Source organism: Ascidiella aspersa, chromosome 3 (genome assembly GCF_963924565.1).
Source record: "Ascidiella aspersa chromosome 3, kaAscAspe10.2, whole genome shotgun sequence".
NCBI lineage: Eukaryota > Metazoa > Chordata > Ascidiacea > Phlebobranchia > Ascidiidae > Ascidiella > Ascidiella aspersa.
The window spans coordinates 27,954,822-27,980,213 of NC_139449.1; the positions used below are offsets into that span (position 1 = coordinate 27,954,822).

The 25,392-nt window shown below is 38.3% G+C and overlaps 2 protein-coding genes across 2 annotated transcripts; one reads left to right on the top strand and one right to left on the bottom strand.

Moving 5' to 3' along the window:
* Positions 1-602: 602 nt before the first annotated feature.
* Positions 603-8,451, top strand: LOC146161315 (T-complex protein 1 subunit beta-like). The gene is made up of 13 exons (XM_083385989.1): positions 603-735; positions 886-954; positions 1,527-1,716; positions 1,952-2,028; positions 2,232-2,344; positions 2,606-2,759; positions 3,167-3,316; positions 3,489-3,616; positions 4,070-4,281; positions 4,919-5,163; positions 5,666-5,765; positions 7,195-7,336; positions 8,071-8,451. The coding sequence occupies exons 1-13, from the start codon at positions 733-735 to the stop codon at positions 8,096-8,098; spliced, it is 1,611 nt and encodes a 536-aa protein (XP_083242115.1). The 5' UTR covers positions 603-732; the 3' UTR covers positions 8,099-8,451.
* Positions 8,452-8,753: 302 nt separating this feature from the next.
* LOC146161316 (syntaxin-binding protein 6-like) lies at positions 8,754-12,462 on the bottom strand. Its single transcript, XM_083384620.1, has 5 exons — positions 12,289-12,462; positions 11,862-11,968; positions 11,678-11,744; positions 11,012-11,222; positions 8,754-10,547 (listed from the first exon to the last, which is right to left on the bottom strand). Exons 1-5 carry the CDS (start codon positions 12,397-12,399, stop codon positions 10,393-10,395), a joined length of 651 nt encoding a protein of 216 aa, XP_083240746.1. The 5' UTR covers positions 12,400-12,462; the 3' UTR covers positions 8,754-10,392.
* Positions 12,463-25,392: the final 12,930 nt, after the last annotated feature.

A 25,392-nucleotide genomic window follows, 5' to 3' on the forward strand; every position in this document is an offset into this window, starting at 1 on the left:
CTCCGATCAGATATTAACGGACCTCCCTAACTATGTTTGTACTGAGATGTAGAGAATAATTGGGCCACGACCACATCCAGGGATAATCCCTAAAGACTCAGGTCGTTTTTTCAGCACAAATAAAGCGACATTGTTCTAGCGTTTATTAGGCTCCGAATATAGTAAGCTAACTGAAACATGGCTATATACGTGCTCCAATGGTATCACAAGTTGTCACATGGGTTTGAGTACAAGAAATAAGTGAATTGTGTCCCTTAAATATTTCATGCGTTTCGCAAAGAAAATTATCGTACTTTCACTCCTGCATTACGCTAAAAGAAGTGCTTGCAAAATAGCAAAAATCAAGGATAAATACCAACCGCTTCAAATAGGCAACTACAATGTGAAACAAACCATGCTTCTTTCGTAAAATCCCATGAGGCTTATAAAATAACTTGTTAAAACATAATATTTTTATTTCGCTAGACTCTCCAAACTTAGTTATGAACTGCTATCTTTTGAAAAGAGCATCTTCGTGTAGTTTAAAGCTGTTAAGTTTAATTTTAGTTCCAAATTAGATTTACAGAAATAATATTAAACGCTTAGCTCTCATCGGATTGCGGTGTACAACTTGGTTTTGTAGAATATTCTAGATTTGCTGTTGTTAGCGAAATTTGAAAGATTTCATTACCGGCATAGGAGTTCGTTGAAATATTTATTTCATAGGTCAACAGCAATTCGAAAACCGACAAGATGGTAATTATAATACTGTGTATTCCATTAGATTGGTAACGTTAAACCCATATCTCCAAATAAAATGTTACTCAAATAAGTGCTTTTTAAGCATATAATTATATACTTTAGAAAATTGGTATTATATTTTAATAATGTTTTTTTGCGATATAGATGTCATTAAACCCAGTTTCGGTTTACAATCAAGGAGCAGATGAGGAAAGAGCAGAAATTGCAAGAATGGTAAATTGTGTAGTTTGATTTTTTTATTAATACAGTTATCCGAAAAGCTATTTAATTACTCAGATCCAGATTTAAAATGTTGGATTTTCCGTAGGTGTTTATGTGACTTAAAATTGTGTGAAGTAATGCTAAAATTTAAGCCTCTTTATTGCATTGAATTAGATGAAGCATTTTAAATTTATGCTCATTTGATTGACTTTTTGCAGTGCATTTCACAGTGATTTTGTGCAAAATACATATATACGGCCTAGATTGAAAAGCAAGGCCGGACACAAAACCCCAGTCGCGCTAACGGTTTTCTGCATAACTTCATTTTATATTAAAAATTATTATAACAGCCGCGCATTTTTTAACTGCAGAAATGTCTCTCTAGTTTCCAATCTGGTCTATGGCTGCGGGCAGCTATAAATCCCCCATGCAGGCCTTACTTTTCAACTGTGCGTGCTTAATAATACTTGAAATGTAGAATGTTTGGTCTAGTAGGTTGTCAAGTACAATAATGTAAATTGCATTGAGTGTCTAAACTTTACTTATTTCATGTTACTATTTCACATTTTTGTTATTCTTTCCAGTCCTCATTTGTGGGTGCCATTGCTATCGGCGATCTTGTGAAGAGCACTCTCGGACCAAAAGGTCTTGACAAGATCTTGATCAGTCCTGGACAGGGTCAGGGAAGTGAAGCCGGCATCACTGTCACTAATGATGGCGCCACAATTTTAAAAGCAATTGGTGTGGACAACCCGGCAGCCAAGGTTCTAGTTGGTAAGCTGATTTGCATGATGTAAATAGCTTGCATGTATAAATAATAAATAAATCTAAGTTTAATTTCTTATTATATATCTAATCACAATTACTAGTTAATCAAATAATAAAAAGCTTGTTTTAAAGGTGGCATTGTTTAGTGTACAAACTTTAAAAAAAATAATATTCGGTTACTAGTTCTAGTTTATACTTTTGTTACCAAAATCCATTTTGCTTTAAATTTTTTAAATCTTAGATTTGGCCAAAGTTCAAGATGACGAGGTTGGAGATGGCACTACCTCAGTCACAGTTCTTGCTGCTGAACTTTTAAGGGTTAGCAAATGTTTTGTTGTTGATTTTTCACTTAAAAGTATATATACATTTCTTTTTGTTTTTTTCTACCTCCTGTTTAGTTAATTTCAAAGAGTTTTTCATCTTAAAACCAACTATTGAATAATTTTTATTTAATTTTGCTAAAAGTTCTAATTATTCTTTCGGCATTCTTGATCATAAAAGTTCATCATTTTATTTTAAAGGAAGCAGAAAAATTGATCTCACAAAAGTTCCACCCTCAGATTATTGTTAGAGGCTGGAGACTTGCTGTTAAAGCTGCAAGCGAAGCACTTGATAACGCAGCTGTTGACAATGGGTCAGTCAATCAATTTAAGAATTTCATCTTTTCAGAAACTCCCCATTTTATAAAGATAAATTGAAAACAATGCTTTTTACATTGAAGTGTGTTTACGATGTTATTCATTTTTTAGCAAAACTGCTTGTGTTGTTTGTTTAATAGTGTTACATAAATTATTTTTTTATATCAAGTTGTAATTAAACTAACAAATTAAACACTATTAAGCCTCTTATTGTAAATATGTTACTGTTTTTGTCACTTGAAATTTTTGTTTTTTAGAAACAATGAGGAACTTTTTAGGGAAGATTTAATGAATGTTGCACGTACTACACTTAGTTCAAAACTTCTTACACAACATAAAGACTTTTTTTCCAGTATGGCTGTCAATGCCATACTAAGATTAAAAGGCAGTGGAAATTTAGAAGCAATTCAGGTATGTTGTATTTAGGTTTTATCAATAAATCATCATTATTTGAGGACTGGTTATCTTATGTTTTTATTTTATGTCAAACATTTAATGATACCAAAGTGAAGAAGTTTTTTTTTATATATTTATAGGAGAGTGTTTATTACTTTTAAACAAATCTTAATGTTTGAAATTTCTTAAAAAAATGTAAAACAGCAGCAAAAACATCATACTTTTTAAAACCTTGAAAACTGAGTAACATCACAAATACCATTAAAATGCAGGATTCAAGTTGTTTTGTAGAGCAGTTATATGTGTTGATATATAAAATTATTTGCATATATCTAAGTTTTATTAATGGTTCAAATTAAAAAAATAATTGCCTAAATAAACAAAATTTACTAATAAAATGTTCCATCTTTGACTCCAAACAGATAATCAAGAAACTTGGGGGAACTATGACAGACTCTTACCTGGATGAAGGCTTTTTACTCGACAAAAAGATTGGAATGAACCAACCCAAGCGAATGGAAAATGCAAAGATACTCATCGCTAATACGTCAATGGACACTGATAAGATTAAGGTAGTTAACTATTACTTTTTTATTTGACTGATCTCTTAAGACATAAAGTATAAAATACGTCGGTTGATGTTAGTCAACTTGTATGTTTAACTTTGCGAAAACGTCCAACAGTACCTAACACTTGGAATCCAGTTTATACAAAAAAATCCACTTCTAATGGTTTTTGTCTTAGATCTTTGGGTCAAGGGTCAGGGTTGATGGCACTGCTAAAGTAGCCGAAATCGAACTTGCCGAAAAGGTCAAGATGAAGGAAAAGTGTGAGAAGATCATTGCTCATGGCATCAATTGCTTCATCAACAGGTATTTTATTAGGATTTAATAATAACCAAGATGTAAGGATAAATTCTTTACATCAGGGCTGGCTACACAAAAATAGTTTATTATCTCTGTCTGTCATGTGGAAGGTTGTACAAATTTGTAAAATATAAAGTGTTTTACATAATTGTTTCCTTATAAGTACCTTTAATCTAAAATGTGCATAAACTTAATGCACCTTTGACTGTTAAAGACAATTTTCAAGAGCAGTTCTTACTGATTGACATGGTTCTAAATATCCAAAAATGATGTTTTCAGCTTGTTTTTTTTAACCAGAGTTTTATTAGTGATGAGCAGGTGTGACAGTGTTGTTAGTGGGCTAACTAAACCTATGGTATGTTAGTGGGCTAACTAAACCTATTGTTCATATTTGTGCCTTTATCGCCGGCCAAAAGTTGCTTGGGCCTTTCAATTCCCGACTCAAATGTCCTGTTTCAGGCAACTGATCTACAACTACCCGGAGCAGCTATTCGCCGACGCCGGCGTCATGGCGATCGAACACGCCGACTTCGAGGGCGTCGAGCGTCTCTCGCTGGTGCTGGGCGGCGACATCTGCTCGACCTTTGACCGCCCCGACCTGGCCAAGCTCGGCCACTGCGACCTCATCGAGGAAATCATGATCGGCGAGGACAAGCTGCTGCGATTCTCAGGTGCGATCTTGACGCTTTTTGGAAGTTTTTTTTCATGTTTTTTTGCTGCTGCCCGCATTCTGGTGGTAGGATTATACCGAGACTTTGATACGTGTTTTTAGTTATTTACGCCGTAGAGAAGTTTTAGTCTGCTGATAGCTCGGATTTTTAACAACCCTAAACATGATTTTAATTGTTTTTTTTAATCCTCACTAAAAGCAATTCTTGAAATGAGGGCTGATTTTAACTGATGTCCCTTATAATTCCTTGTAAGAAGTGCATTTTAATGTGACGAATTTTAAACTATATTCAGTTTGTACTTAGAATACCGTTTCGTTTTTTTAGATTTATCTTGAGGTCGGTTAGGCCCAACTACTATCGTAAAGATTTTCAGTTTTTTTTATCAGACGCAATGAGAATTTGAGCGCTGGTAGTGCTCTAAAAGTAATGTATGTATTAGCACAGGTGTTCTTAACCTGTTGGGAATGCCGCAAAGGGGTCATTTTACATCGCTAATTTTAACTGTTAACATAAAAAAGTGGTATCAGTCTATTAAATATTTATTTTTTTGAATGCAAATTGGCGAACCGCTGCTGTATGGCCTCATGCTATTCTATCCGGCCGCCATGAAACCCTTTTATTATTACTTGGCCGCCAGGTGTCGCACGCGCCGAGGCCTGCACGATCGTGCTCCGCGGCGCGACCAAGCAGATCCTGGACGAGGCAGAAAGGTCGCTACACGACGCCCTTTGCGTGCTTCAGCGAACTGTGGCCGAGACGCGCACTGTGCGAGGTGGCGGTTGTTGTGAGGCGCTTATGGCCAACGCTGTGCATGTGACCGCCATGAAGACGCCGGGCAAGGAGTCTATGGCCATGGAGTCCTTTGGACGCGCTCTTATGCAGGTACTGTAGCCGCTAGCCTATGAGGGGGGTCCTGTAGCCGCTATAGCCTATGCTATGGGCGTGCGGCGTTGTTTTGTATTACTGTAGTGATTTACCTCTTAAGCCCCCCAAAAGGCCTTAACTGTTTATAAACCGTTTAAATTTTAAAAGGAGTAGCCACTCGATTATTAATTTTAACTAGTTTAATTCTATATATCTACAGTTCTACACGCATTATTGTATTCACGCGTCTTTCCTTTACAATGTTAAGTTAAACTTTGGTCAAAGGTACTATGGGCATTCAAATAGGCTGGTCACTGGTCAGCCTATTTATCCAATTATCTAGTTTTTGTTCTATTCAACCAAAAAGAGACAGTTAAGTCTGATCAGCTTGATTTGTGGTAGTTTGGAGTTAAAAACTCGCCGTTCGTTTCTTGTCTTTGCATAATTAGTTGAATACCCTTAAAAGTTTGGACGGAATCCCGGCGTCTATTCTGCCTAACCGTGAGATTTATTCTCTCAGATCCCGATCACAATCGCTGACAACGCCGGTTTCGACAGCGCAGAGTTGGCAGCCCAGCTACGAGCGGCGCACGCCGATGGAAAGATCGACTCTGGTCTCGGTAAGCCGTCGTTTGGTTGCTTATAACTCGTCTCCCTGTTCAGCAAGTCCTGTGCTGTGCCAGTGGTTCTGTAAATTTTACTATGTGGCGACCTTTGGGAATACAAACCTGGATCAAAATATCCCATTTTCTGTAATAACCCGAAACCCCAAAAAATATGACCTGCTGTTAAAATATAATTATGCATGTTTGCATTCTTAAAGGTCGTGTCATACTAAAACTAAAAGAACTGCTTTTAAGAATAACCGAAAAAATATGACCCGCTGTTAAATTTAATAAAAATCTCTAGTTGGAATAACATTTTGCACTCAAAATCTCATTTCTAGAACAAACTATTGAAAATTCGATGCTATACGTTTATGCCAGGAACCTGATAAAGATAATATATATTTTTATTGTCGTAAAAACCCAAATAACACTGATTAGTTTTTGTGGTAGTTGTCTTCAGTTTAAGAACCACTTGAGAAAGCCAAAGGGTTTGTCTTGCCCACAAGTCTCGGTACGTTCTCACGCCCTGATTAAATTTTTAAAACTTTCTTCGGGAAGTAAAGGTTCACTTTTGTTTAATGAGGCACTTCGCGGGTATACAGACAATGATTTTTTTTAAATTGTAAACATTTTGCAGCTTGTCCAAATATTTTAGAACTGTTTTTTTTTTAGTTCGTTGCGTTATGAGAAACGTTGCTCCTAACCCCCCTGGTAAACATTTAACAATCTAAAAATAATTATCTGTACCTCGCAAATAGCAATGCACAAAAAGTAACAAACACTAATATTATAGTTGTTGGATGAAGTACTTATATCGAAGCTACATCTTGCGTAAAAAAACGCAGAGCGTTTATACATATTTCACGATGCCAAGCTTTGCCGTCAGGGTCCGGATAAGTAGAAAATATTTTGTTACAGTTGTGACATGCAACAATACTGACCTAATTTGTATGCCCTTCGTGTACTTTTTATTAGTTAAATACGTTAGCTTTGAATTGGTATACACGATTGCATATTAAAGCAAAGACCGATTGATATTGATTATTGACTGCAAGCGATGGCTCATTTTAAAGAGAATGCCTTGTAGTTTTTTATCGTGAAAAAATTAGCGAGAAATCTCAACAATAAGGTGTAAGAATGGCTGAATATTAATCTTCATAAAAAATGAATATTATTGTTTTTACGCTAAAAGTGTGTTTGCTTGAAAGGTGTAAAAAGAATTGTAAAAAAATCAACTTTGTTTCGTTACAACTTTCGGAGATATTGCTCAAAAGCAATCACGGCGCGCCAAATTCGCCCAGATATTGCAAAGCATTGGTGCCTATTCCACTGCAGGTTTGATCACCAAAACACGGCTAGGTTATTCGATCAACACGGCTAGGTTTTTCGAATAAACTTTGATCCCACACTCTTGTTTCCACGTGCTTTGTTTGTTGTGCAGACATGGAGGAGGGTGAGATCGCCTGCATGAAGTCGCTCGGCATTACCGAGTCCTACCAAGTTAAGAGGCAAGTGCTCCTCAGCGCGTCTGAGGCAGCCGAGATGATTCTCCGCGTGGACAACATCATCAGATCCGCACCAAGGTACGCGCCATTTTTTTTTCAGGGCACGATTTAAAACCCTTGCCCAACTATACAAAGCGGCGAACGCCTTATTCTGCAATAAATGTTGTAGCATTTTTTATAGTTTTCGCAAAAAAAAACACAAACTTTTCTTAACCTTTAAAAAAGTTTTTTTTAACAGAACATTTGCTTTTACCTGTCACAATAAATTGGGCCTCGCATTCCGTTGATAAAACACTAGTGTAAACCGACGTTAACTGTAATTATTTCTCCAGGTTTATATCTAATTTTGTTGAGGTGTTATTTTGCTTTTTTTCTCACATTAAAAAAAATATATTTTCGCCTAAACAGATTATTTAAATAACAGTATATCGACCACACAACTGTAAATCGAGTTTACTTCCGATAATTCAGTTTCTGTTCGACCAACGCTAGCAACATTTTCGCCTTTATTTTATTCATCTGCCAAATAATGATGCGCCCGAGTCTGGGTGGAAATGAATTAATGCTGGTTGGGCCATCGCCGCACCCTAATTATCTTGGCCTCGGCGCACGGGCGCGACCTTTCAGCCGAGCAAATCGAAGGAAAACTCCTAATAAATCCGACACGAGGGTCAAACCGGCCGCGCGCCCGCTGCCAAAGACCAAAAGCCAAAAGGCCGCGTGTTGAGACGTCAAGGAATCGATTTTCAATCAGCGCTAATGGCCGAACTTTGCGCGGAATTTTCGCCCAACACGCGCTGTTTAATTTGCAGACAACGTCGTCCCGATCATCCCCATTAGAGACGACCAGCAGCGACAAAGGCCGCGAGTCCATCCGTCAACGGCGACTCCTACTCCCATCAAGCCGCTGATGCGTTTTTCGCCGATTTTCTCCGGACCATGTCGTTGTCTTCAGCTCGTTTGTTTCCGTCGTCGCCGATCCTGTCGTGTTGTCGTTTTTTCTGTCGAGTTCCCGGTTTCCAATCTGCTTTGCGAAAAGTGGCTGATGTTTTGCTATGCGGCGACCGGCGCGCGACACACCCATGTAGCGAATGCCTTTGTCACCCACCCCTTTTTGTGTCGCGTGCCGCAAGCAAACAAACCCTTGCGACGTATTTGTTGAAATTGAAATAAAAAAAACTTGTATGCTGGACTTGACGTGTTGTTGCTTTAAACATTTTTTGCAAATATCAGGCCACTTAAAAAAATGAAAATGATATTCACTGTGTGGTTCACAGGCTTGTCGAAAGGTTAGTAAATTTAACTTTGCAGTTAGCGTGCCTCTGCTGCTTCTTTTTTTACAGTTCACCGTCGAACAAAATCCCTTTGGTTAATTCTGAACGTCCGAGCTTGCTATTCTGAAATTCAGTATTTTGACTTAAAACGATTTATTTGAGTCACATTTGTTTATTGTACACCTGTGTAAGTAAAGTTGCAATGAAAACAACATGGTCGCTATACCTGATTCTGGACTAAATCTAGACTAAGGTAACAGCGGGCTCCCGGTTAAAAACATTAGTTGAAGTGGACCACAAGGTAAAAATGTTTATCATCACTGATCTCAATAGTCCAGCCTCGCAATTCTTGTGATTTTAACGTAAGCAAGAAAGTGAAAATTGCGTGACATTTTTATTAATGGCATCAGAGATGTAAGGTCACGAAACTATAGATATAAAATGTAGCCGCAATTTTAAAAAGTATATATTTTAACAGCGAAATATTGCCACAAAAACCGGAAAATTTTAAAAGGTCATCAAGGAAAAAGCAAAAGCGTGTGTTAATACTTCATAGTTGGCTATGTTATTTTTGTTTACGCTAGAAACCTTCGTCACATTTTACCAAATACAATTACACCTGAAAACAAATTTCCAACTTTTTAGTCAGTGTTTTAAAAACGCGCAAGACGCATGTGTAAGTGTTTAGGTTGTAAAAACACCTCAAACTGTATAAAGAACTTATTGTAAAATAAATGGGTATAAAAACCAACTCGAAAATATTCGGATGGCGAGTCATATCTGGTCTAAATTGAAACGCAGATATACTGACGAGAAAAAATACAGAAGAACAACGTTATAAAGAGTTACCCAATAAATTGAAAAACAGTTTTAAACAACACCGCACCGTTTCTACACTAATACTTGGGGGGCGAAAATCGAGATAATATGGCATTTTACTTGCGCGAAACACCATGGCCGCGCGAGCAGCAATCAAATTACATGTCGAAATACTTGACGTGGTATTGCCCTGGTAAAATATACCGGCAGCGAGCAACAGGTTTCTAGTTCAATGACACACAGAGATAAAGGTCAAATGCATAACAGGCAGGTACCGGACGTTCTGGAAACGGAATAGGTTTCGGACGCACCATGCTTAGAAAACGAGTGAAAAAAACTTGCTTTTGGGCAATTGACGATGAAACTGCCTATTTTGATTACTATCTACAATTTAGTACTTTTTCTTCTAAAAAACAAAGCAATTCTGATTATAGATCATTTTGTAGGAAGAATATTTTGGACTAGGTACGAGGCAAATTTTGTGAAATAAGTATCTTTAGGATCAGGTATTCAGTGACCATAAATTCCCCAAAACTTTAGAAGAAAATAAGGTTGGTTACCCTTGAACAAATAGTGAGGGTAATAACTTCAATCTTTTCAGCATGTTGGCTTGGCCTAAATGCTTGTTTGGGTAACAGTATAGCTAGAACACATGAACAAATTGGAGACACATATCCCTATTATTGAACTTTCAAAGCCAAGTATTTCTCGAAACTTCTACTTTAGAGTTTACTTTACCGTGCAATGTAAACGCAGTAATTGATGGAAGGGTACTGCGACGTTCACTATGCATTGGATTGCACAAATCAATAGGGCCCTTACAAAAAAACGGGTCTTTCAGTCGATGTGGAGACAAAAATTAAACACTTATTGCGACGTGCGCGACCGCACGAACATGTACCTCCAATTATTTTCTGGCAGCGAAAATTTGACGCGACATTCACAGCACAGAGACGTCGTTCCATACTCGACTGGTAGAAATGACGGAAAGCGAAAGCAGAAAAAAGACGGGTTTAGGAACAATAAAACAAAACAAACCAGCTAAGCAGCGTTTTTGTAGTGGACGGCAAGCTCGTGGGCCTTCTGCGAGAAACTTCGGGCCGAGTCGGCCATTTCCGACGTTTTGGTCTCGACCCCAGAAAGTTTCTGGCCTCTTTCCATCAGCTCTTGCTTGTTCTTTTCCATTTGCGATTGCGCTGTGAAAGAAAGCATGGCGCCTTAGCATAGTTCGACAGCCCGAAGCGTTTATTCAAGTACGGTAAACAAGTTTTGCTTTCGAGGGCTGGTCAACTACTCTTGTTATAGACTTATACGCTATTTCTATTAATATTAGTACGGCGCTGTCTGCTATGGGACTCTTTAACTTTGACCGCACGTTAAAAAAGTTCCACACAGAAGTTTGCGCCAATTCATGTGGAATAAGGCGTGACGAATTTTTACTCAAGGACAAGCATTCCAATAAACTTCACGTAAAACGGCTGATATTCCAAGACAAGCGATTTAAAAACGGGCTGGCGTGATAAACGGTCGATTGTACTGGTATCCTACCTTAATTATCATGGGAACAAACAGTGAATGGATTGGCATTTCCTTCTTACACGCTTAAAAATAGGGATTTGTAAAATATTTCCAAACAAACTTCCAAAAGTCTAATTCTAACCTGAAGCCGTTGGTAAGGTTTTAGTGACTTTGGTTGAAACATTTTCAAAGGGTGGTGGTGCCCTGCCATCCAGGTACTTGGTGCAGAGGCTGGCAAGGTTCTGTAGAAACTCTTCCTTCTCTTGCCCGGAGGTTGCTTCAAACCGGAAGGCACGGTCGAAGTACAGGTCGAATTGTAAACAGCCTACCGAAACGCTGTATCCGTCCACCTTCTGTCAAGGATAAAATTACACCTGGTATGAGCAGGAAAGACTGAACATCGCTTAACTTCAAAAGTTTTTTTTTTACACAACCCTCCTTAAACCACTCTTAAATAAAAGGCTCTGGGAAAATCGGCCAACTTTTCTGAGACGCAGTAAATAAATCAAGTTTAATATACATGTATGTATTTTCGGTTAACCAAATGTTGCCTGGTATTTAATAAACAGTACCAATAAATCTTACATATCAACAACTGAAAACAGCCATTCTTAAACATAAAAATTAGTTTAATTAAGTGTAAAAATATTTCTAAAGGGCATATCTCTAAAATTACTCCAAAGCAAAGGCACTATATATAAAATTCCATCTAATAAATCATTTCAATCTTTGGCATCTGACAGCCACACAAAATCAATAAAACACTTATGGGGAATTTATTCTGAAGCAGAGCCACCAATACACTTACCGCCAACTCTTCAAGAGACCATAACCTCCTCTGCTCATATCCATTTCCCTTATCAGGTTTACGATACCTATAGATGAAAGAAGTTTACCACACAATGATTTTTATTCAAGATTAAACATTATACAATTCAATATAAATATAACAGAAAACATGAAGGTATTATGATTGCAGTTAAACCACAAACCTGCTGATAAATGCCTTTGATGGCCTTTTAACTGTCACTGAACAGCAAAGGTAGTGGACATTGTCTTTTTTGTTGAAGGGGAGACTTGTTTGTTCGGTTTTTGATACCTATAAAAGTAAAGATTCCCAAAACTTTAAATATAAAATAATGTCGCCAAAGAATTTACTTCCAAATTATCAATCACATACATTTTTAATGCAAAGCCTTCAAAGGGTTCAAAGGCTTTGCGTTAACATTTAGGCCATCAGCAAAACCCTCAAAAATGTCCACAAGAAATACAAACAAATAAACGTTTTTTACAAAACTGTTTATAAAAAAGGTTTAATTTTACACAAGTAAAACTCACAGAACTTTTTTTCTCTAACAACATTTATAATTACTTTTATTTTTACTCTTTTATGCTTTTTTTTACACTAATGAATCATACCTGCATAAAACTGACCAGTCTTTCTCCTTTGGGGTGGAACACATCTTTGTGTAAGGCATGTTTGACATCTTGAGGCCTTGGTGTGGTGGGTGTGTTCGGGGGAGAGGACATGTTTTTTGGTTCTTACAGCAGCCTCTTGCTAGTTCATGCCCAATAAAATTAATAGTATTTGCATTTATGATCTGCATAAATAAAAAAACAGATAAGCAAAGTCGTATAAAAACATGCTCATATATGCCTTGGTTAATGCATATAATAATAGTAGTAAAACGTTAGTTTGTTTGGTTGCAAATCACATGTAACACTGCCTACAGTCTAAAAGCGTTTGGCGCAAATAATATTCGCCTCAAGGTACGCTAAAGGCCAAATATTATATCATACAGCACTGTGCAGTGTACAGAACTACAATTGTTTGGTTGCTGCAAACTCAAAAAAGTTCAAACAAAAAGGAAATACGTAAGACTGTCTGTGAAATACGTTGAAATACAAGAGACTGCCAGTGAAATACGTTACTGTAATAGAATTGCAAACCCTGCAACAAGGCAGTGTCGAATCATACACACAGAGCAAAAAATCGGCTATTTCAGTCTGCCGCTTGAAACCAGAAACCACATAGATTAGGCTCAAAACCCGACATACCAGTATGACGTCATACACCACAACACACGTTTGACATTTCGATCAGAACAGCTCGCTTTGTTGAACGTACATGTGCGCTGTAAATTTCCTTTAAATTTTGAAGCGGACACTCCAATCCGAACTACTGTTTGAATACTATCCTGCCTATTCTGCTACCCGGTAAGTCATTGAATAGATATATTAGGCAAAAAGTAATCTAACGATAGCATCTCTATAGTTTCCTCTATTGGCCATGCGTATTGCTGGTCGGCCGGCTCAGAGGCTGCTTAGTGCTTGTGCACACACATCCAGTAATGTAGATGTTGCCATTCGCCAATGATCGCGATGTCTATGCAAACAATCTGACGGCTGCGTATTTATTTAACGTTCAAAGAGTCTAGCGCTCAGCACTTTTTTGGCCGTGCTTATCTGTAAGCACCTGGCGCTTTTTTGCAGCCTGCTTTGGGTTACGATCATTAGTTCTACAAAATGCGCACAGCTTTGTACTCTCACCAATATGTATTAGTGCAAACCGAGCACTGTATCAGCTTGGGGCACGGCCCGTTAATTATAACGCATAGGCATCGCGGTTTAGATTTAGGTAGCCTACATTTGTTTGGAAAGTGGGCGGCATAGCGTTTGTTATAAATCACTAGTAGGCCACCCCAGAATGACAGGCTTGTGTAGGCTTTAATGGGTATATTTTATTACTGGTTTGCCTTTTCACCTTATTTTGTGCAGTATTAAATAACCTGGCCATAACGCACATAATATCAGTTCTAGCACATGTTGCAAATCTATACCATTCCAATTTCTTTACCACAGCTAATTCTATGTGATGATATATAGGTTAAAACGGACTATGAGCTTTGAATCGCTATACCAACAAATCTTGACGTCGGAAAACGACGCCAAAGAACTTCAGGAAAGTATTTCCAAAGGTAAACATAAAAATTAAGTTGAAACACTTCCTTATTACCCTATTTGCTTTTCCCATAGTCGAGCCCTTATTTAACGATCAATAAAAATACATGACATCTTCAATCTTGATACTGACGTACTACCATGAAAAATGACAATAAAGCCAAGAAAAAATTCTAAAGCCTTTGCCTAATTTGATTTAACGAAGCCCCTGGTGCTATCGACATATTTGTTGTAACCTTATTTCATTTTGTGTTTTAGTGAATAAAGATATTGCAGAATGCAACGCCGATATACGCAAGGTCCGCGCTGAGATACAAAGTGTTCAAGAAAGAATTAACAATGTTGAGGTACACATACTAATTAACTAATATATCTATTGAATTCTTAATAAGCTTGTGAACGAAACTTTTACAGTACAAACAAGTTTGGTTAGTCGAAAAGGCGCTTTCAAATTGAAGTTGTCAGTTTACTTGATTCAAAAGCTATATCCGACAGGAATTTGCTTTGTAATTAAAAATCAATAACGCAGGCGCGGGACATTTTCTGTAGTAGAAGGTAGCCAAAAACTGTTATTTACGTGTTGGCCGATTTGGTTTCATAAGTTTAATAGCCTTGCTTCAAAAAAGTGTGCTGTTGGCGTTCCAAAAAAAGTTATTTACTTTTCTAACATGCTTTTAGGGAATGGGACAATTTAAAGGGAGAATTGTCCGTGTTTTAGTTGCTCCACCAACTCTCTGTTTGTTCGCTTGATGTAAATTATTTGTTTGACTCCATCTTATAGCGCTGCTTATTTATAAAACCTAAGATTTGTCGCGAGGAAGGAAGAAGGATTGTTCTCCAAAGCACAACTTTTGTAGTTTAGATTTACAGGACAGTATACTTTTGTCGTTTCAAAAATTATTATTCATTTTGTTGGGCTGCGATATATATTTTTCGTCCAGTTGCAAGTTTATTACCCTGATGAATATTTCCTGTATAGGTTATCGAAGCGTTGCACATTTATCGATAAAAATATATTTGACAAAACTTTTTTTGCTATTTAAAACTATTTAAATCTTTTAATGCAGTAATTGTCTCTGGTGATTTGTTGTTCTTACAAGCTAGACTTGAGCCTACTGACAACATACACTATCATATCCTGAATTGTTTAATTGTAAGTTCATTTTTATTATACTAGTAACCTGGTCTGTGCCTGCATGTAAACAACAGTTCCACTTTTACCTTAGCTGTGTATAGATCGAATTAGGAAAGTATAATAGCACATCTAGCCAAAGAGCAACGAACGACAATTTTTCGTTAATCACGGTTCTGTCCTGTCTAACGACCGCGTAAACCGCAAGCGAATGACGTGGCACGAATTGTGACGTTGAAACGTGCAACCAGTGTTCGCTGCTCGTGCCATCGATTGCACTTAAAGCCTTAAACAAAAAGGTTAACTTTACGAGAAGATCCAATTTTCGAATTAAAAGCAATATGTTCAAAATTGCGAATAAGCTAACGTAAAACAGGCTACGACAACTTTAATCATGTTTTAGGCAATAATTTACGTTAGAGTTTATTTCTCAGGCTAAAATAGATTAATACCCATACCCTCCGCAGATCTAGAAGAGTGCTGATAATACGACCTGCTATTTTTTTCCGATCTGTTATTATCGAATATTACTAATGAGTTTTGTCCATTATAATTTTCTTCACCACTCAGCAACTGAAATTTGAACAGTCCAAATATGCCAACAGTGTACTGTCCCGCTCTACAATCAAAACTGACCGGCCTCAACAAAGCAGCGGTCGTGCACAAGGCCGCTGTCGCAGGATAAATGGCGTTGAATTTCAATAAAAATCAAATATTTATCGAAGCGACAGAAGCTGTTCGCGCGTCAGTCGCACCGCAAGAGTGACGATGAGCGTTAGATTCTCGCGCAGCGTTCAATCCGCAGCATTGTTGGATCGCCAATTTCGACCTAACGCTCTTGTCCATCTCTGGCTAATCTGTTTTGCGACGGCGATAACTTGGCATTGGGTCGAGCGCCTTAAATTCTGTGCTCTAACTAATTACCTACTTTACCTCTAAATTTGAGGGAACACGGCTGGTGAGCATTTAATTTCTATTATGATACCTGGTATTAGGGGGAGAATTAGGGCTGTCCGATTCGAAACTATGTGAAATAAAAAATTTAAAATTTGAAACTTTGAAATTTAATAAAATTGAGACGCGCGAAGTTTTGCATTTTCGGACCAAACTTTGCTTTAGCGTTAGGCAGCTGAGTTTTTGATTGGCAATTTACACTGGTCTGTTAAATTTACCTTAAAGGCTTAAACTATAAAACATTGTTTTTGAGACATGAAAACCGCTCAACGTAAGTTTCAACCCGATAACTATACCTAAATCGGCATTCTGGGTTGATCCAACACGCGGTAATCGACTACGCGAACGTTGGCAGTAAAGAACAATCGCGAATACCTGTCAATCGCGGCGGCGTCACTCCCATCTATCACCGTTCTATCGCTGCGCGCCGGGACTTTTCTGCTGTTGTTTTACAAGCGCGCTACTCTTTTTCAGTTGCCGCGCATGTATGAGGCACAAACCGAAAGGGACGTGACGGAATTGCAAGTCAAAGTTTTGATGGATCGGCGAGCTTGCCTGCTCGAAAGTGTGACGAGCGCCGAAGACGAGCTGGTTTGAACCTTTAAATTTTTAATACCGTACTAAAAACAACTTTTAGGAATTAAATTGGCCTCGGTTTGTCGATACATCCTATAGTATAAGCCAAATCGTTCTTTAAGTGGCAAAGACTTATTTATTAGCGATACCCATTAAGCGGGCTTTGCGATTTTTATGGGAGACGGAGATTCTTTATGGGGAGTTGGGTTTTACAAACTAAGCATCGAGCTATGAGTTTTAAAGGCCGCGAGTACGGCTACCTATATACCTCATTTCACGCAGTGTTCGTTACTCATGTAAATTGTACTTTTATTCACTTGTGAAGCGCAAATGTCAAAACCTATACGAAAAGACCGTTTCTTACTCACTTACATATCACTGCTGCAGACAACGAGTTTGTGTATGTTATTATTGTAAAATCTTACTGGTCGCGAAAAGTTTTACCAATTTAAAAGCGACCACAAACTGAAACATTTGGAAAATCCCTGATTTATGGATTAAGGTTTCCAAAGGGCAAATTTATTTGTTCACCTGCAACTTCTTGGTTTTGTACCTGCCCTTAATGCTGTAATAGAGTTTCATTGTTAATCGTCAAAACATTACTGAATTTCTCAACAATTTAAAAACAAGGTAGCCATTTCCCTGGCGCCTTTTTATTTTTATCATGGAAAGGTACTCAAGACTTCACTTGTAAAATCGGTCGACAAAATTAAAAGGCACATGTTTTCACCTCTTAGGAGTTTTAAACCCTTCACACGCAGTCATAGCTTTTGAAAACTTGAGTTATACGATTCACACAAAGTCGACCGCACGCAGCTGGCCCCATTCTAGCATAGACTTTAATTTGTCTTCTCGTTCAAGCGCAATATTAAAAAAATCAACAAAACCATCAATAACTCTCGCCCTTGTATATACGCAGCTGCCGACTGATCGACTGACTGACTGACTGGCATTCAAGTAAACATTTACGCGACGAAGGGGCCGCTATATAAACGTGTATTCGCCGATAAGCGTACGGAAGGAGGTGCGCAATTGCAATTAGTTCGCCGACGAATTGCATCGACTGTTGATAACTTGCGCTCATCTGCGTCGAAATTGCTTTTCGTCGACGTCGAATTCTTTCATCATCCGACGAAATAATCGCCGACCGAATTCAATGCGTTCAATCGATATCTAGGCACCCCTTCATTTGATTTTGTTCCGCATTTGAATTCGGCGCACGAAATGCTATGCTACGCGTCACCGCCCTATGTATATTCGAAATACGATATTTATTGATGGTCCATCTGATTACTCAATATGCGGCCCACCGACAGGCGACTGCAAGTTAAAACGGCGACAAGCGGCTTTACCTTTTAATGCTAACATTATCCCTAAGCTAACTCTCTTGGCGCGAATTCGCTACAATTAAAATACATATACCGTACTTGTTTTTAATTGATTGCAATAAAAGGCACCTTTTGTGTATTTATGAAAATACTGTCAACCCCGGGTAAAATCTGCATTCAGCGATTGGAAAAGCTACGCCTATTAAACTGATCAAGTAATAACTTTAATGTTAAATAATTCCGCGCTAATTGTGCCCTGCGTTTGTTACACAGGACAAGGGCGTTTTGTGTGGTGTGTTGGTGTGTGTAAAGGGACTATAAGACATTTTTGTTATAAAGACTGTTTGGCTCTGTTTGTGTTGCCTGTTAAATTGGCTTTAGCACGCGATAAAAATACGACCGTTGTAAGCAGGAATGCCGATTCGGTTAAAAACAACTCGAGTCGGACTTCCGTGTTCCGAGTCCGACTCCAGGCAATTTGCCAATAATATCGAGTCCCGAGCCCGCCTCCATTCTCAAAGAGTGGTTCATATAACTCATCAACCCGCATATCATTTTATTTTACCTATTTGCTATTTCACTTTTATAATTTACATTTTGCCGCCTTAGTCCCGAGGCCCGAGTCCGGTTCCAGCAAAAAATCGATGAGACCCTAGTATGACTCCATAATTTTTTGGGGGGCGAAATTTGTATCGACCCCGTCGAGTCCCGAGGCCCGAGTCTGACCCAAGCGTAATTTATCGACTCTGTCGAGTCTCGAGGCCCGAGTCCGACTCCAGCGAAATGTATCGACTCTGTCGAGTTCCGAGGTCCGACTTCGACCCCACAGCCCTGGCTGTCATTATCCGGCCGCAACATTCCAAAATGCTATACTTTGCAGCGACGCAACCAGGCCGACCAGCGAGATCACGTCGAGCGATTTCTGACCGACGTTGCGCGTTTCATCGACGACTACGACCTGCTCAGCTCCGGTCGGGAGGATCGGCACAGGATCAGAATCCTGGAACTGGGCAAGTTGCGAGAGCTGGAGGCGCGGAGGACGAAAGGTAAGAGGAAGGGAGAGAGAGAGGTGTAGCACAACGGTTTTGTTCGCTGTTCGCCTGAACGTATGCTGGGTGACGTGGTTATTGTTGGATTGCCTTAATTTTTATTGGGTAGAAAGCGATACTTTACTTTTTGGTATAGTAGCTGCAATTTCACAACTTACATAATGATATTTATTTTTTAGCCTAAATTGTTCTATTAACTGCAACCATTACAATTAACGGTTTGACTGGGTTGCTTTATTTACATTTTGCGGAGATTTCCATTGCCTCCTTCAAATTACAATAGAGTCTCAATATTTGTTTTTTAGCGTTAACATAGGTTAAAGGGGAAAGAAAATCATGTCATTGAACTGCCAAAGTCACAAAGCAAGACAAATCACAATTATTTGGCAATTATCGATATCGCTGATAATATATAATTAATGGCCGGTTTTAAAATCCGTTTTATTTTCGCCTAATCGATAAGCTAAGGAATGCAAAGCCATTGCCAATTTCTTTTATTGCGACCACCCGCCTGTGCCAATAAGCCTATAGCCAATATCCGATCATTTGTAGAGAAGGAAGAAGCGCAAGATGAACTGGACCAGCTCATATCTGTACAGGCCAATGAGGCTTGCCTCCGAGCGGAGATATCAAGTCTGCAAGCAAGCATCATAGGTAAGCGAAAAACGCTGCAATTATCGCGAATTTAATCGGGAAAATTCAGTCTTAAAACAATCGACAACGAATTTTTGTAAACAAAGAAATCGCACGGTGGCTTTAACAAAAAAAATCACAAAGCGAAATGTAAGCGCGTAACCAAAATATTTAATAAAAACGAGAATTATTCACGTAAAGGTCAGTTTAACCATCTTTTGTCAGTTTATACACTCAGCCCTAATTAGCTTAAGGCAGGGGTCGGAAACCCCTGGCACGCATGCCAAAAGTGGCAAGCGAGATGATTTTTCAGGGCACGCCAAACGATTTAACGCGCACGTTATATCACCTTAAGATAGTGCAACCATTACATCACTACCACATCATTAACATTACTATATCACTACTACATCACTAACAATGGCGCTAACTAAACGGTTGCAAACATATCTGTGTCACAAATTAGTGTCTTAAATGTTGTATTTAATATTATTTTTTTGTTGGTGTTAAAGTTGTTGTGTACGACTAACCGTTCGTATTACGCCACAATGCCCTAAAATTGCCGCGATGTTTTACTGCGTAAAAGCAGGCCATTCTACGTTAAATGTGAGCACATGTGTTTTGTGACACTGAAAAACCAAGCTAAAAGCAAAACTGATAGTTACTACTTCTGCCTTTTATGCATCGACTGAAAAGCGTCGTAGAATATTGCATAATAGCGGACACAGTATCATGTTCGTTTATTTAGCAGGATTAGGAGCTCTCCCTTAAGGTATCTTTACGTAATTTAACTTATGTAAAGAGGTTAAATGGCGTCTCCCAAGATGCGTAAATTAGAGGTCAGACACATGAGGGCTGCGGGGCCGGATACGAGTAAGAAAACTACCCGAGTTCGACATGTGCGCATGCGCAGTACCAAAATTCGAAACTGATGAGCTGTAGAGTAGATTCTAAACAGGAGTCGGGACTCAATGAAAATTGCACATTTCGGCGTCGGACTCTGGTTGTTTTTAACAGAATCCGGAGCCCAGGTTGCCAGTGCAAAACCAAACATAGAAAAATGTTTGGCACGCGAGTTGTTTAGTTTTTGAAATTATGCCCAAACTGGCACACTGCATAGGAAAGGTTGCCGATCCCTGGCTTAAGGTAAGGAAGTGTTTGTATTAATGAACGAAATCATCAAATGCGTTGCGACTTTGAACAATTTACAGTTATTGGTAGGGCGATTATTTTTTGACCTAACAAATGAGAAGTTTTGATCTACAAAATTAAAATTTTGACAAATTTTAAATGTTTTTTTTTGACAAAATTTCGACCAATTGTAAATGCATTGATTTGAGTAACGCATTGTTGTATATAGTTCTGCATTAGTATCTTGGTATCGTCAGTTACTCGTTTTTGATCTTTATATTGACGATCATTGGAACACCTATCACTTATTTTTTCGTGTTTAAAATGCAAACTTCTTAAAAATGCTTGAAGTTGGTAATTTTAGCATATCAAAAAACAAACAACTATAAAAATGCCAAACAAAAACAAGGTGCAGATTATTTTTGAGATTTGTTGAGTAAATAGTTTGGTTGAAATATAAGGTACAAAGCAGGGCTGCGGAGTCGGTTAAAAATAACCCGAGTCCGACTCCCGAGTCCGACTCCAGCCAAAAAAATAAACCCGAGTCCGACTCCCGAGTCCCTAGTACGACTCCGGTCAAATGTGCGATTTTGTCGAGTCCCGAGTCTAGCCCGGACTCTACAGCTTATATTTCACCAATTTACGTAACTAAAATAACGTGGATATTCAGCAATCCACTTATAGGGATGTCGTATAATCGATTCACTCACAATACATGGTTGGAAAATGTTCCGCCATATAATATTCCACCTTTACAATTTCCATTTGGCGGCCATATTAGTTTTAAAATTCGGTATTGTGCATGCGCATGTCGGACTCGAGACTCGGGTAGTTTTAGAAGGTCTTACTCGAGTCCGAGTCCTACTCCAGCAAAAACAAACCGACTCCTCGAGTCCCGAGTCCGACTCCGACTCCGCAGCCCTGGTACAAAGAACTGCAAAATATAACAAAAAGCTATCATATTAACTAAATAGCAAACGGGATAATTGCAAATCACCACCAAAAATCACACAGCATACACCGTTTAATACATTTGTCCAAATCTGATATTTACAACTATATCTAAAGCAAAATCGAAGTTCGCTGAACCTAACGCGTTAAACGTTTAGAAAAAAAGCTCAATTCAGTTTTTATTAATTTTGTAACGATTTTTAAGAATTTCTAAACTATTTTGACTCAAAATAATTTTGACAAATATTGACCAACGTGTAAATTTTGACTTCGTCAAAAAAATACAGGTCAAAACAATCGCCCCATAGTTATTAGATGAACTGAACCGTATACGTCAGTCATATTTGATAAATCGTTTGTCATATTAGATACAATCGTCTGACATATTTGATAAAATTATTGCTGCAACATCTAACAAAATCAGGCAAATTAATATTGTTAAAATCACGCAACGTTTTGCAGTATTTAAAATTACAGAACGATAATAATATATACACTTATTACAATGACTCGTAAGGGCAAGCCATTTCGCGGACGTTGAAAACTGTTTTTCGTGCGGAAGGTAAACGTAACGCAGTATTTCCTGAAATCTCCACGCAGTATTTCCTGAAATCTCCACGCAGTTCTGTAATAGCACTAAAATTGCTTGTAGTTGTCTGCTCGTTGTTGGAGATAACATTTATTGTTGAGTTCGGCTTTGTTATGTCTGGAACGTTATCGTTCCACATTCATTATTCATGTGATTTTTATTTGCATGCCTGTTATTCATGTCGGGTCGTTTTAAGCCGCTTTTACGCTTTTGGCTAAACGCTTTATTGCTAAAATATTAAAACAATGTTAAAAACAATTTTTGTTTTAATATTTTTCGGTGAGGCTTTAAAAGAAATTACAACAAAAACTTACAACATTGTTAATAAAGCTTATATGATATGTTTTCTTTACTGACGTAAAATATTGTAACTATATGCAAATATTGTCAAATAGAATACCACAAACAAAAAACTGCAATTTAATTAAAAGCGTGCTTATATAACTATTGAAACAACGTGCACATATCACTAACAACCTCAAAAAAGCAAAATATTTATGTTTATATACATTTAAAAGGCACTAATTAATAACCGAACTCAACAACGTTTTATGGACCACTTTGCACATATAACGTGCCAACCTTGCAAAATTGACGCAAATAAACCTAGTTTGATCTTTATCATTGATGTGTAACCAGAATCTTTTTTTTCACCATACGGATTCGTAAAGATTCTGATATTCGAAAGAAAATTCTGATTAACTGTAAAAAATGAATCAAAATATGCCTCAGTATAACAAGTTGACTGCGTGTGCCAAGAAACGGTAATAACGAACATATTTCTTCGGACTGCGAACAAATGCCTATTCTCTAACGGAAAACTATTAACTTAACTTATCACAGTGCACTATTAATCACCTAATGACGTCACAGTAATGAACAATACAAATGCGAATGTTTTTAGCGGATTTAAAATCAAATTAATTGTACTGATTTGAAACATGTCTCTGCAATTCTAATTATGTAGTTTTCGGAGACTGTCTCCGCGCAATCCATGAGTACTCCTGACTTCAAACGCATTAACTTCCTGCGCTCTCGCATAAGAACTCATATCTATTTTCGGAATAACTAAACTTACAAAGACAAGACGTTGTGTATAATGCACGTAAGACCAAAGCCTCGAAAGGCCTCGATCACGACGCGATTCCTAGTCGTTTCTAGCGTTGCTGAAGAGTCTACCCTGGCCCAATACTTGGTCAAACTGAATGGTCGCTTCGAAGTAGGCCAGGAACGTCTTCCCAAAAAGAAAAAAACAAAATCTTAGTTAAATTGCAGCGCAACAGAGAACGTCAAAAGGGTAAAAAACGAAGCCTATAGGCTGCTGTGTATAGCGCCTCCGTTTGTACTTTGGGCGGATCCCGGGCGGCGACGTAGATTGGTAGACGCGCCATATATTATTAATGCGCAAATTGCGGCTCTTTACGCGGAGAGAGAATTCAACAAACCAGAAGCCCGGCGCACGAAAATCGCAGCGTTCCGGCTTACGGCATCCCGCCAACCCTGCGTATACACTCGCCTCAACATTGCTTGGGGTGTGCCTGGGCTTGCTAAATCTCGTGCAGTGCAGCGCTATAGAAATGAAACTGCTATAGGCACCCTTCAATTGGCTTTCAGAATATTTTTAATAACGCCCTGATTTTTTCACATCGATAAGCTCTAGTGGGGAGTTTCCTAACCAGGGATGCTCGTACCGCCAAGGGTTGCGAGAATTGTTCCAAAAGACTCAGTTGGTAGAGCGACGGTCCCGGCTTGACCGGAGGTCGTGAGTTCGAACCTCACTGCAGGCCAGTTGTTTTTCTGGCTTGCTCTGCTTGCATCATAGATCGACAGATTCGGCGAGTCTGCGATGGCTTTTCGGTGTACTATTGATACGGAAGCCGTAATCGTTGGTCATAAAGCAACTTCCGAGGGGCTAGATCACAGATGTTATTAAACACATGTTTGTGTGTGTCTTTCATTGTTCCAAAAGAGTGCGAGGATGCTAAATCCGAATCGGAAAATGTAATACTGTAATTTATTTCTTTGCTCAGATATGTAAAACTAACTAACATTTTTATTTTAGCATTGTGTTACTGTGTTATTAATTACTTCTATAAAAATATAATGGTTTGTTGTTATTAAGGCAATTCTAGAAAGGGGTGCAGCAAGGAAAAAGGTTAAAATCCCCGCTCTATAGTTTATGTTTTTCACCTCGACGAAATATGTTTACCTCTAATATCCTGTCATACGTACACAACGCAACTAGAATAAAGCCTATCTGCTTTTGCGCTAAATCAATACTCATAAAACGGTAACGGGGCGTTAGGCATAATGTGTGACACAAAAAAACATGAAAATCCAGGCGTTTACAAATATATTAACAATATTTCACTTAGGTGTCCTTTAAGACTGTGGTTTTTAAACGGTGTGTTATGACGTCCTGACGTGTGGTTTAAAATTTTTAAGGGCGTCGAACAATAATTTCGCTTCGTATTAAAATTCAGTTGCGGTAATAAAATGCTTCTTTGGTGACCTAATGGTCTTTCGCTGCTCCCTGGGAATCTATTTTCCGAACAACAAACACTATCTATTTTACAGGTATTATTATCCCAAGACAACAAATGCATTCGAAATTTATTTTTACAAGAAACTGCACCCATTTACGATGACGATTTTTTGATACATATAAATACAAACAGATAAAAAACAGTAACATTCCTATAGCGATGTGCGTCGCAAAAAAAAGGTTTAAAAAAACCACTGCCTTAATAAAACCAAAATGCGGCACTCAGATGTTGTCAGCGTTTAACCTCGTTCGCAGCGTTAATGTGCTAGTTTTATGGGAACGACTATACACTTCAAGTAAACATGTCTCTTTTCCTTCATGTGATATATTTTTGTGGTGTAGCCCTTCCGCCTTGTAGACCATTTCGAAGGTTTGGCTAAGTCCTCGAAGGCGTCAAACAACAAATTAGAGAGCGACAGTTGAAATAAAAACCCGGTGACGCTAATTGCAGGACAACAGATGTAAATATTTTAAATTTAAATTTGAACGCCTCAACGACGATAAGTAAGCGTCGAAAACAGAATTTTGATCAAACAGACGTATTCGTAAAATGGATAACACGCAAAATGTGCAACAAGCAAAATGGGTACTACGCAAATGTCCACGTTGTTTATGAATATGGCCAAGCCGTGCGAAGGGAAGTACAGAACATAAGCAAAAATGCAACAGATGTG

Bases quoted from the DNA above. Each gene is read 5' to 3' on its own strand.
- LOC146161315 (XM_083385989.1), top strand. The intron at 2,029-2,231 runs GTTAGCAAATGT...TTTATTTTAAAG, and splicing joins TTGCTGCTGAACTTTTAAGG to GAAGCAGAAAAATTGATCTC. The intron at 3,617-4,069 runs GTATTTTATTAG...GTCCTGTTTCAG, and splicing joins ATCAATTGCTTCATCAACAG to GCAACTGATCTACAACTACC.
- LOC146161316 (XM_083384620.1), bottom strand. From the start codon at position 12,399: ATGTCCTCTCCCCCGAACACACCCACCACACCAAGGCCTCAAGATGTC. The intron at 11,223-11,677 runs GTAAGTGTATTG...TATCCTTGACAG, and splicing joins GGTCTCTTGAAGAGTTGGCG to AAGGTGGACGGATACAGCGT. The intron at 10,548-11,011 runs GTTAGAATTAGA...TTTCTTTCACAG, and splicing joins AACCTTACCAACGGCTTCAG to CGCAATCGCAAATGGAAAAG.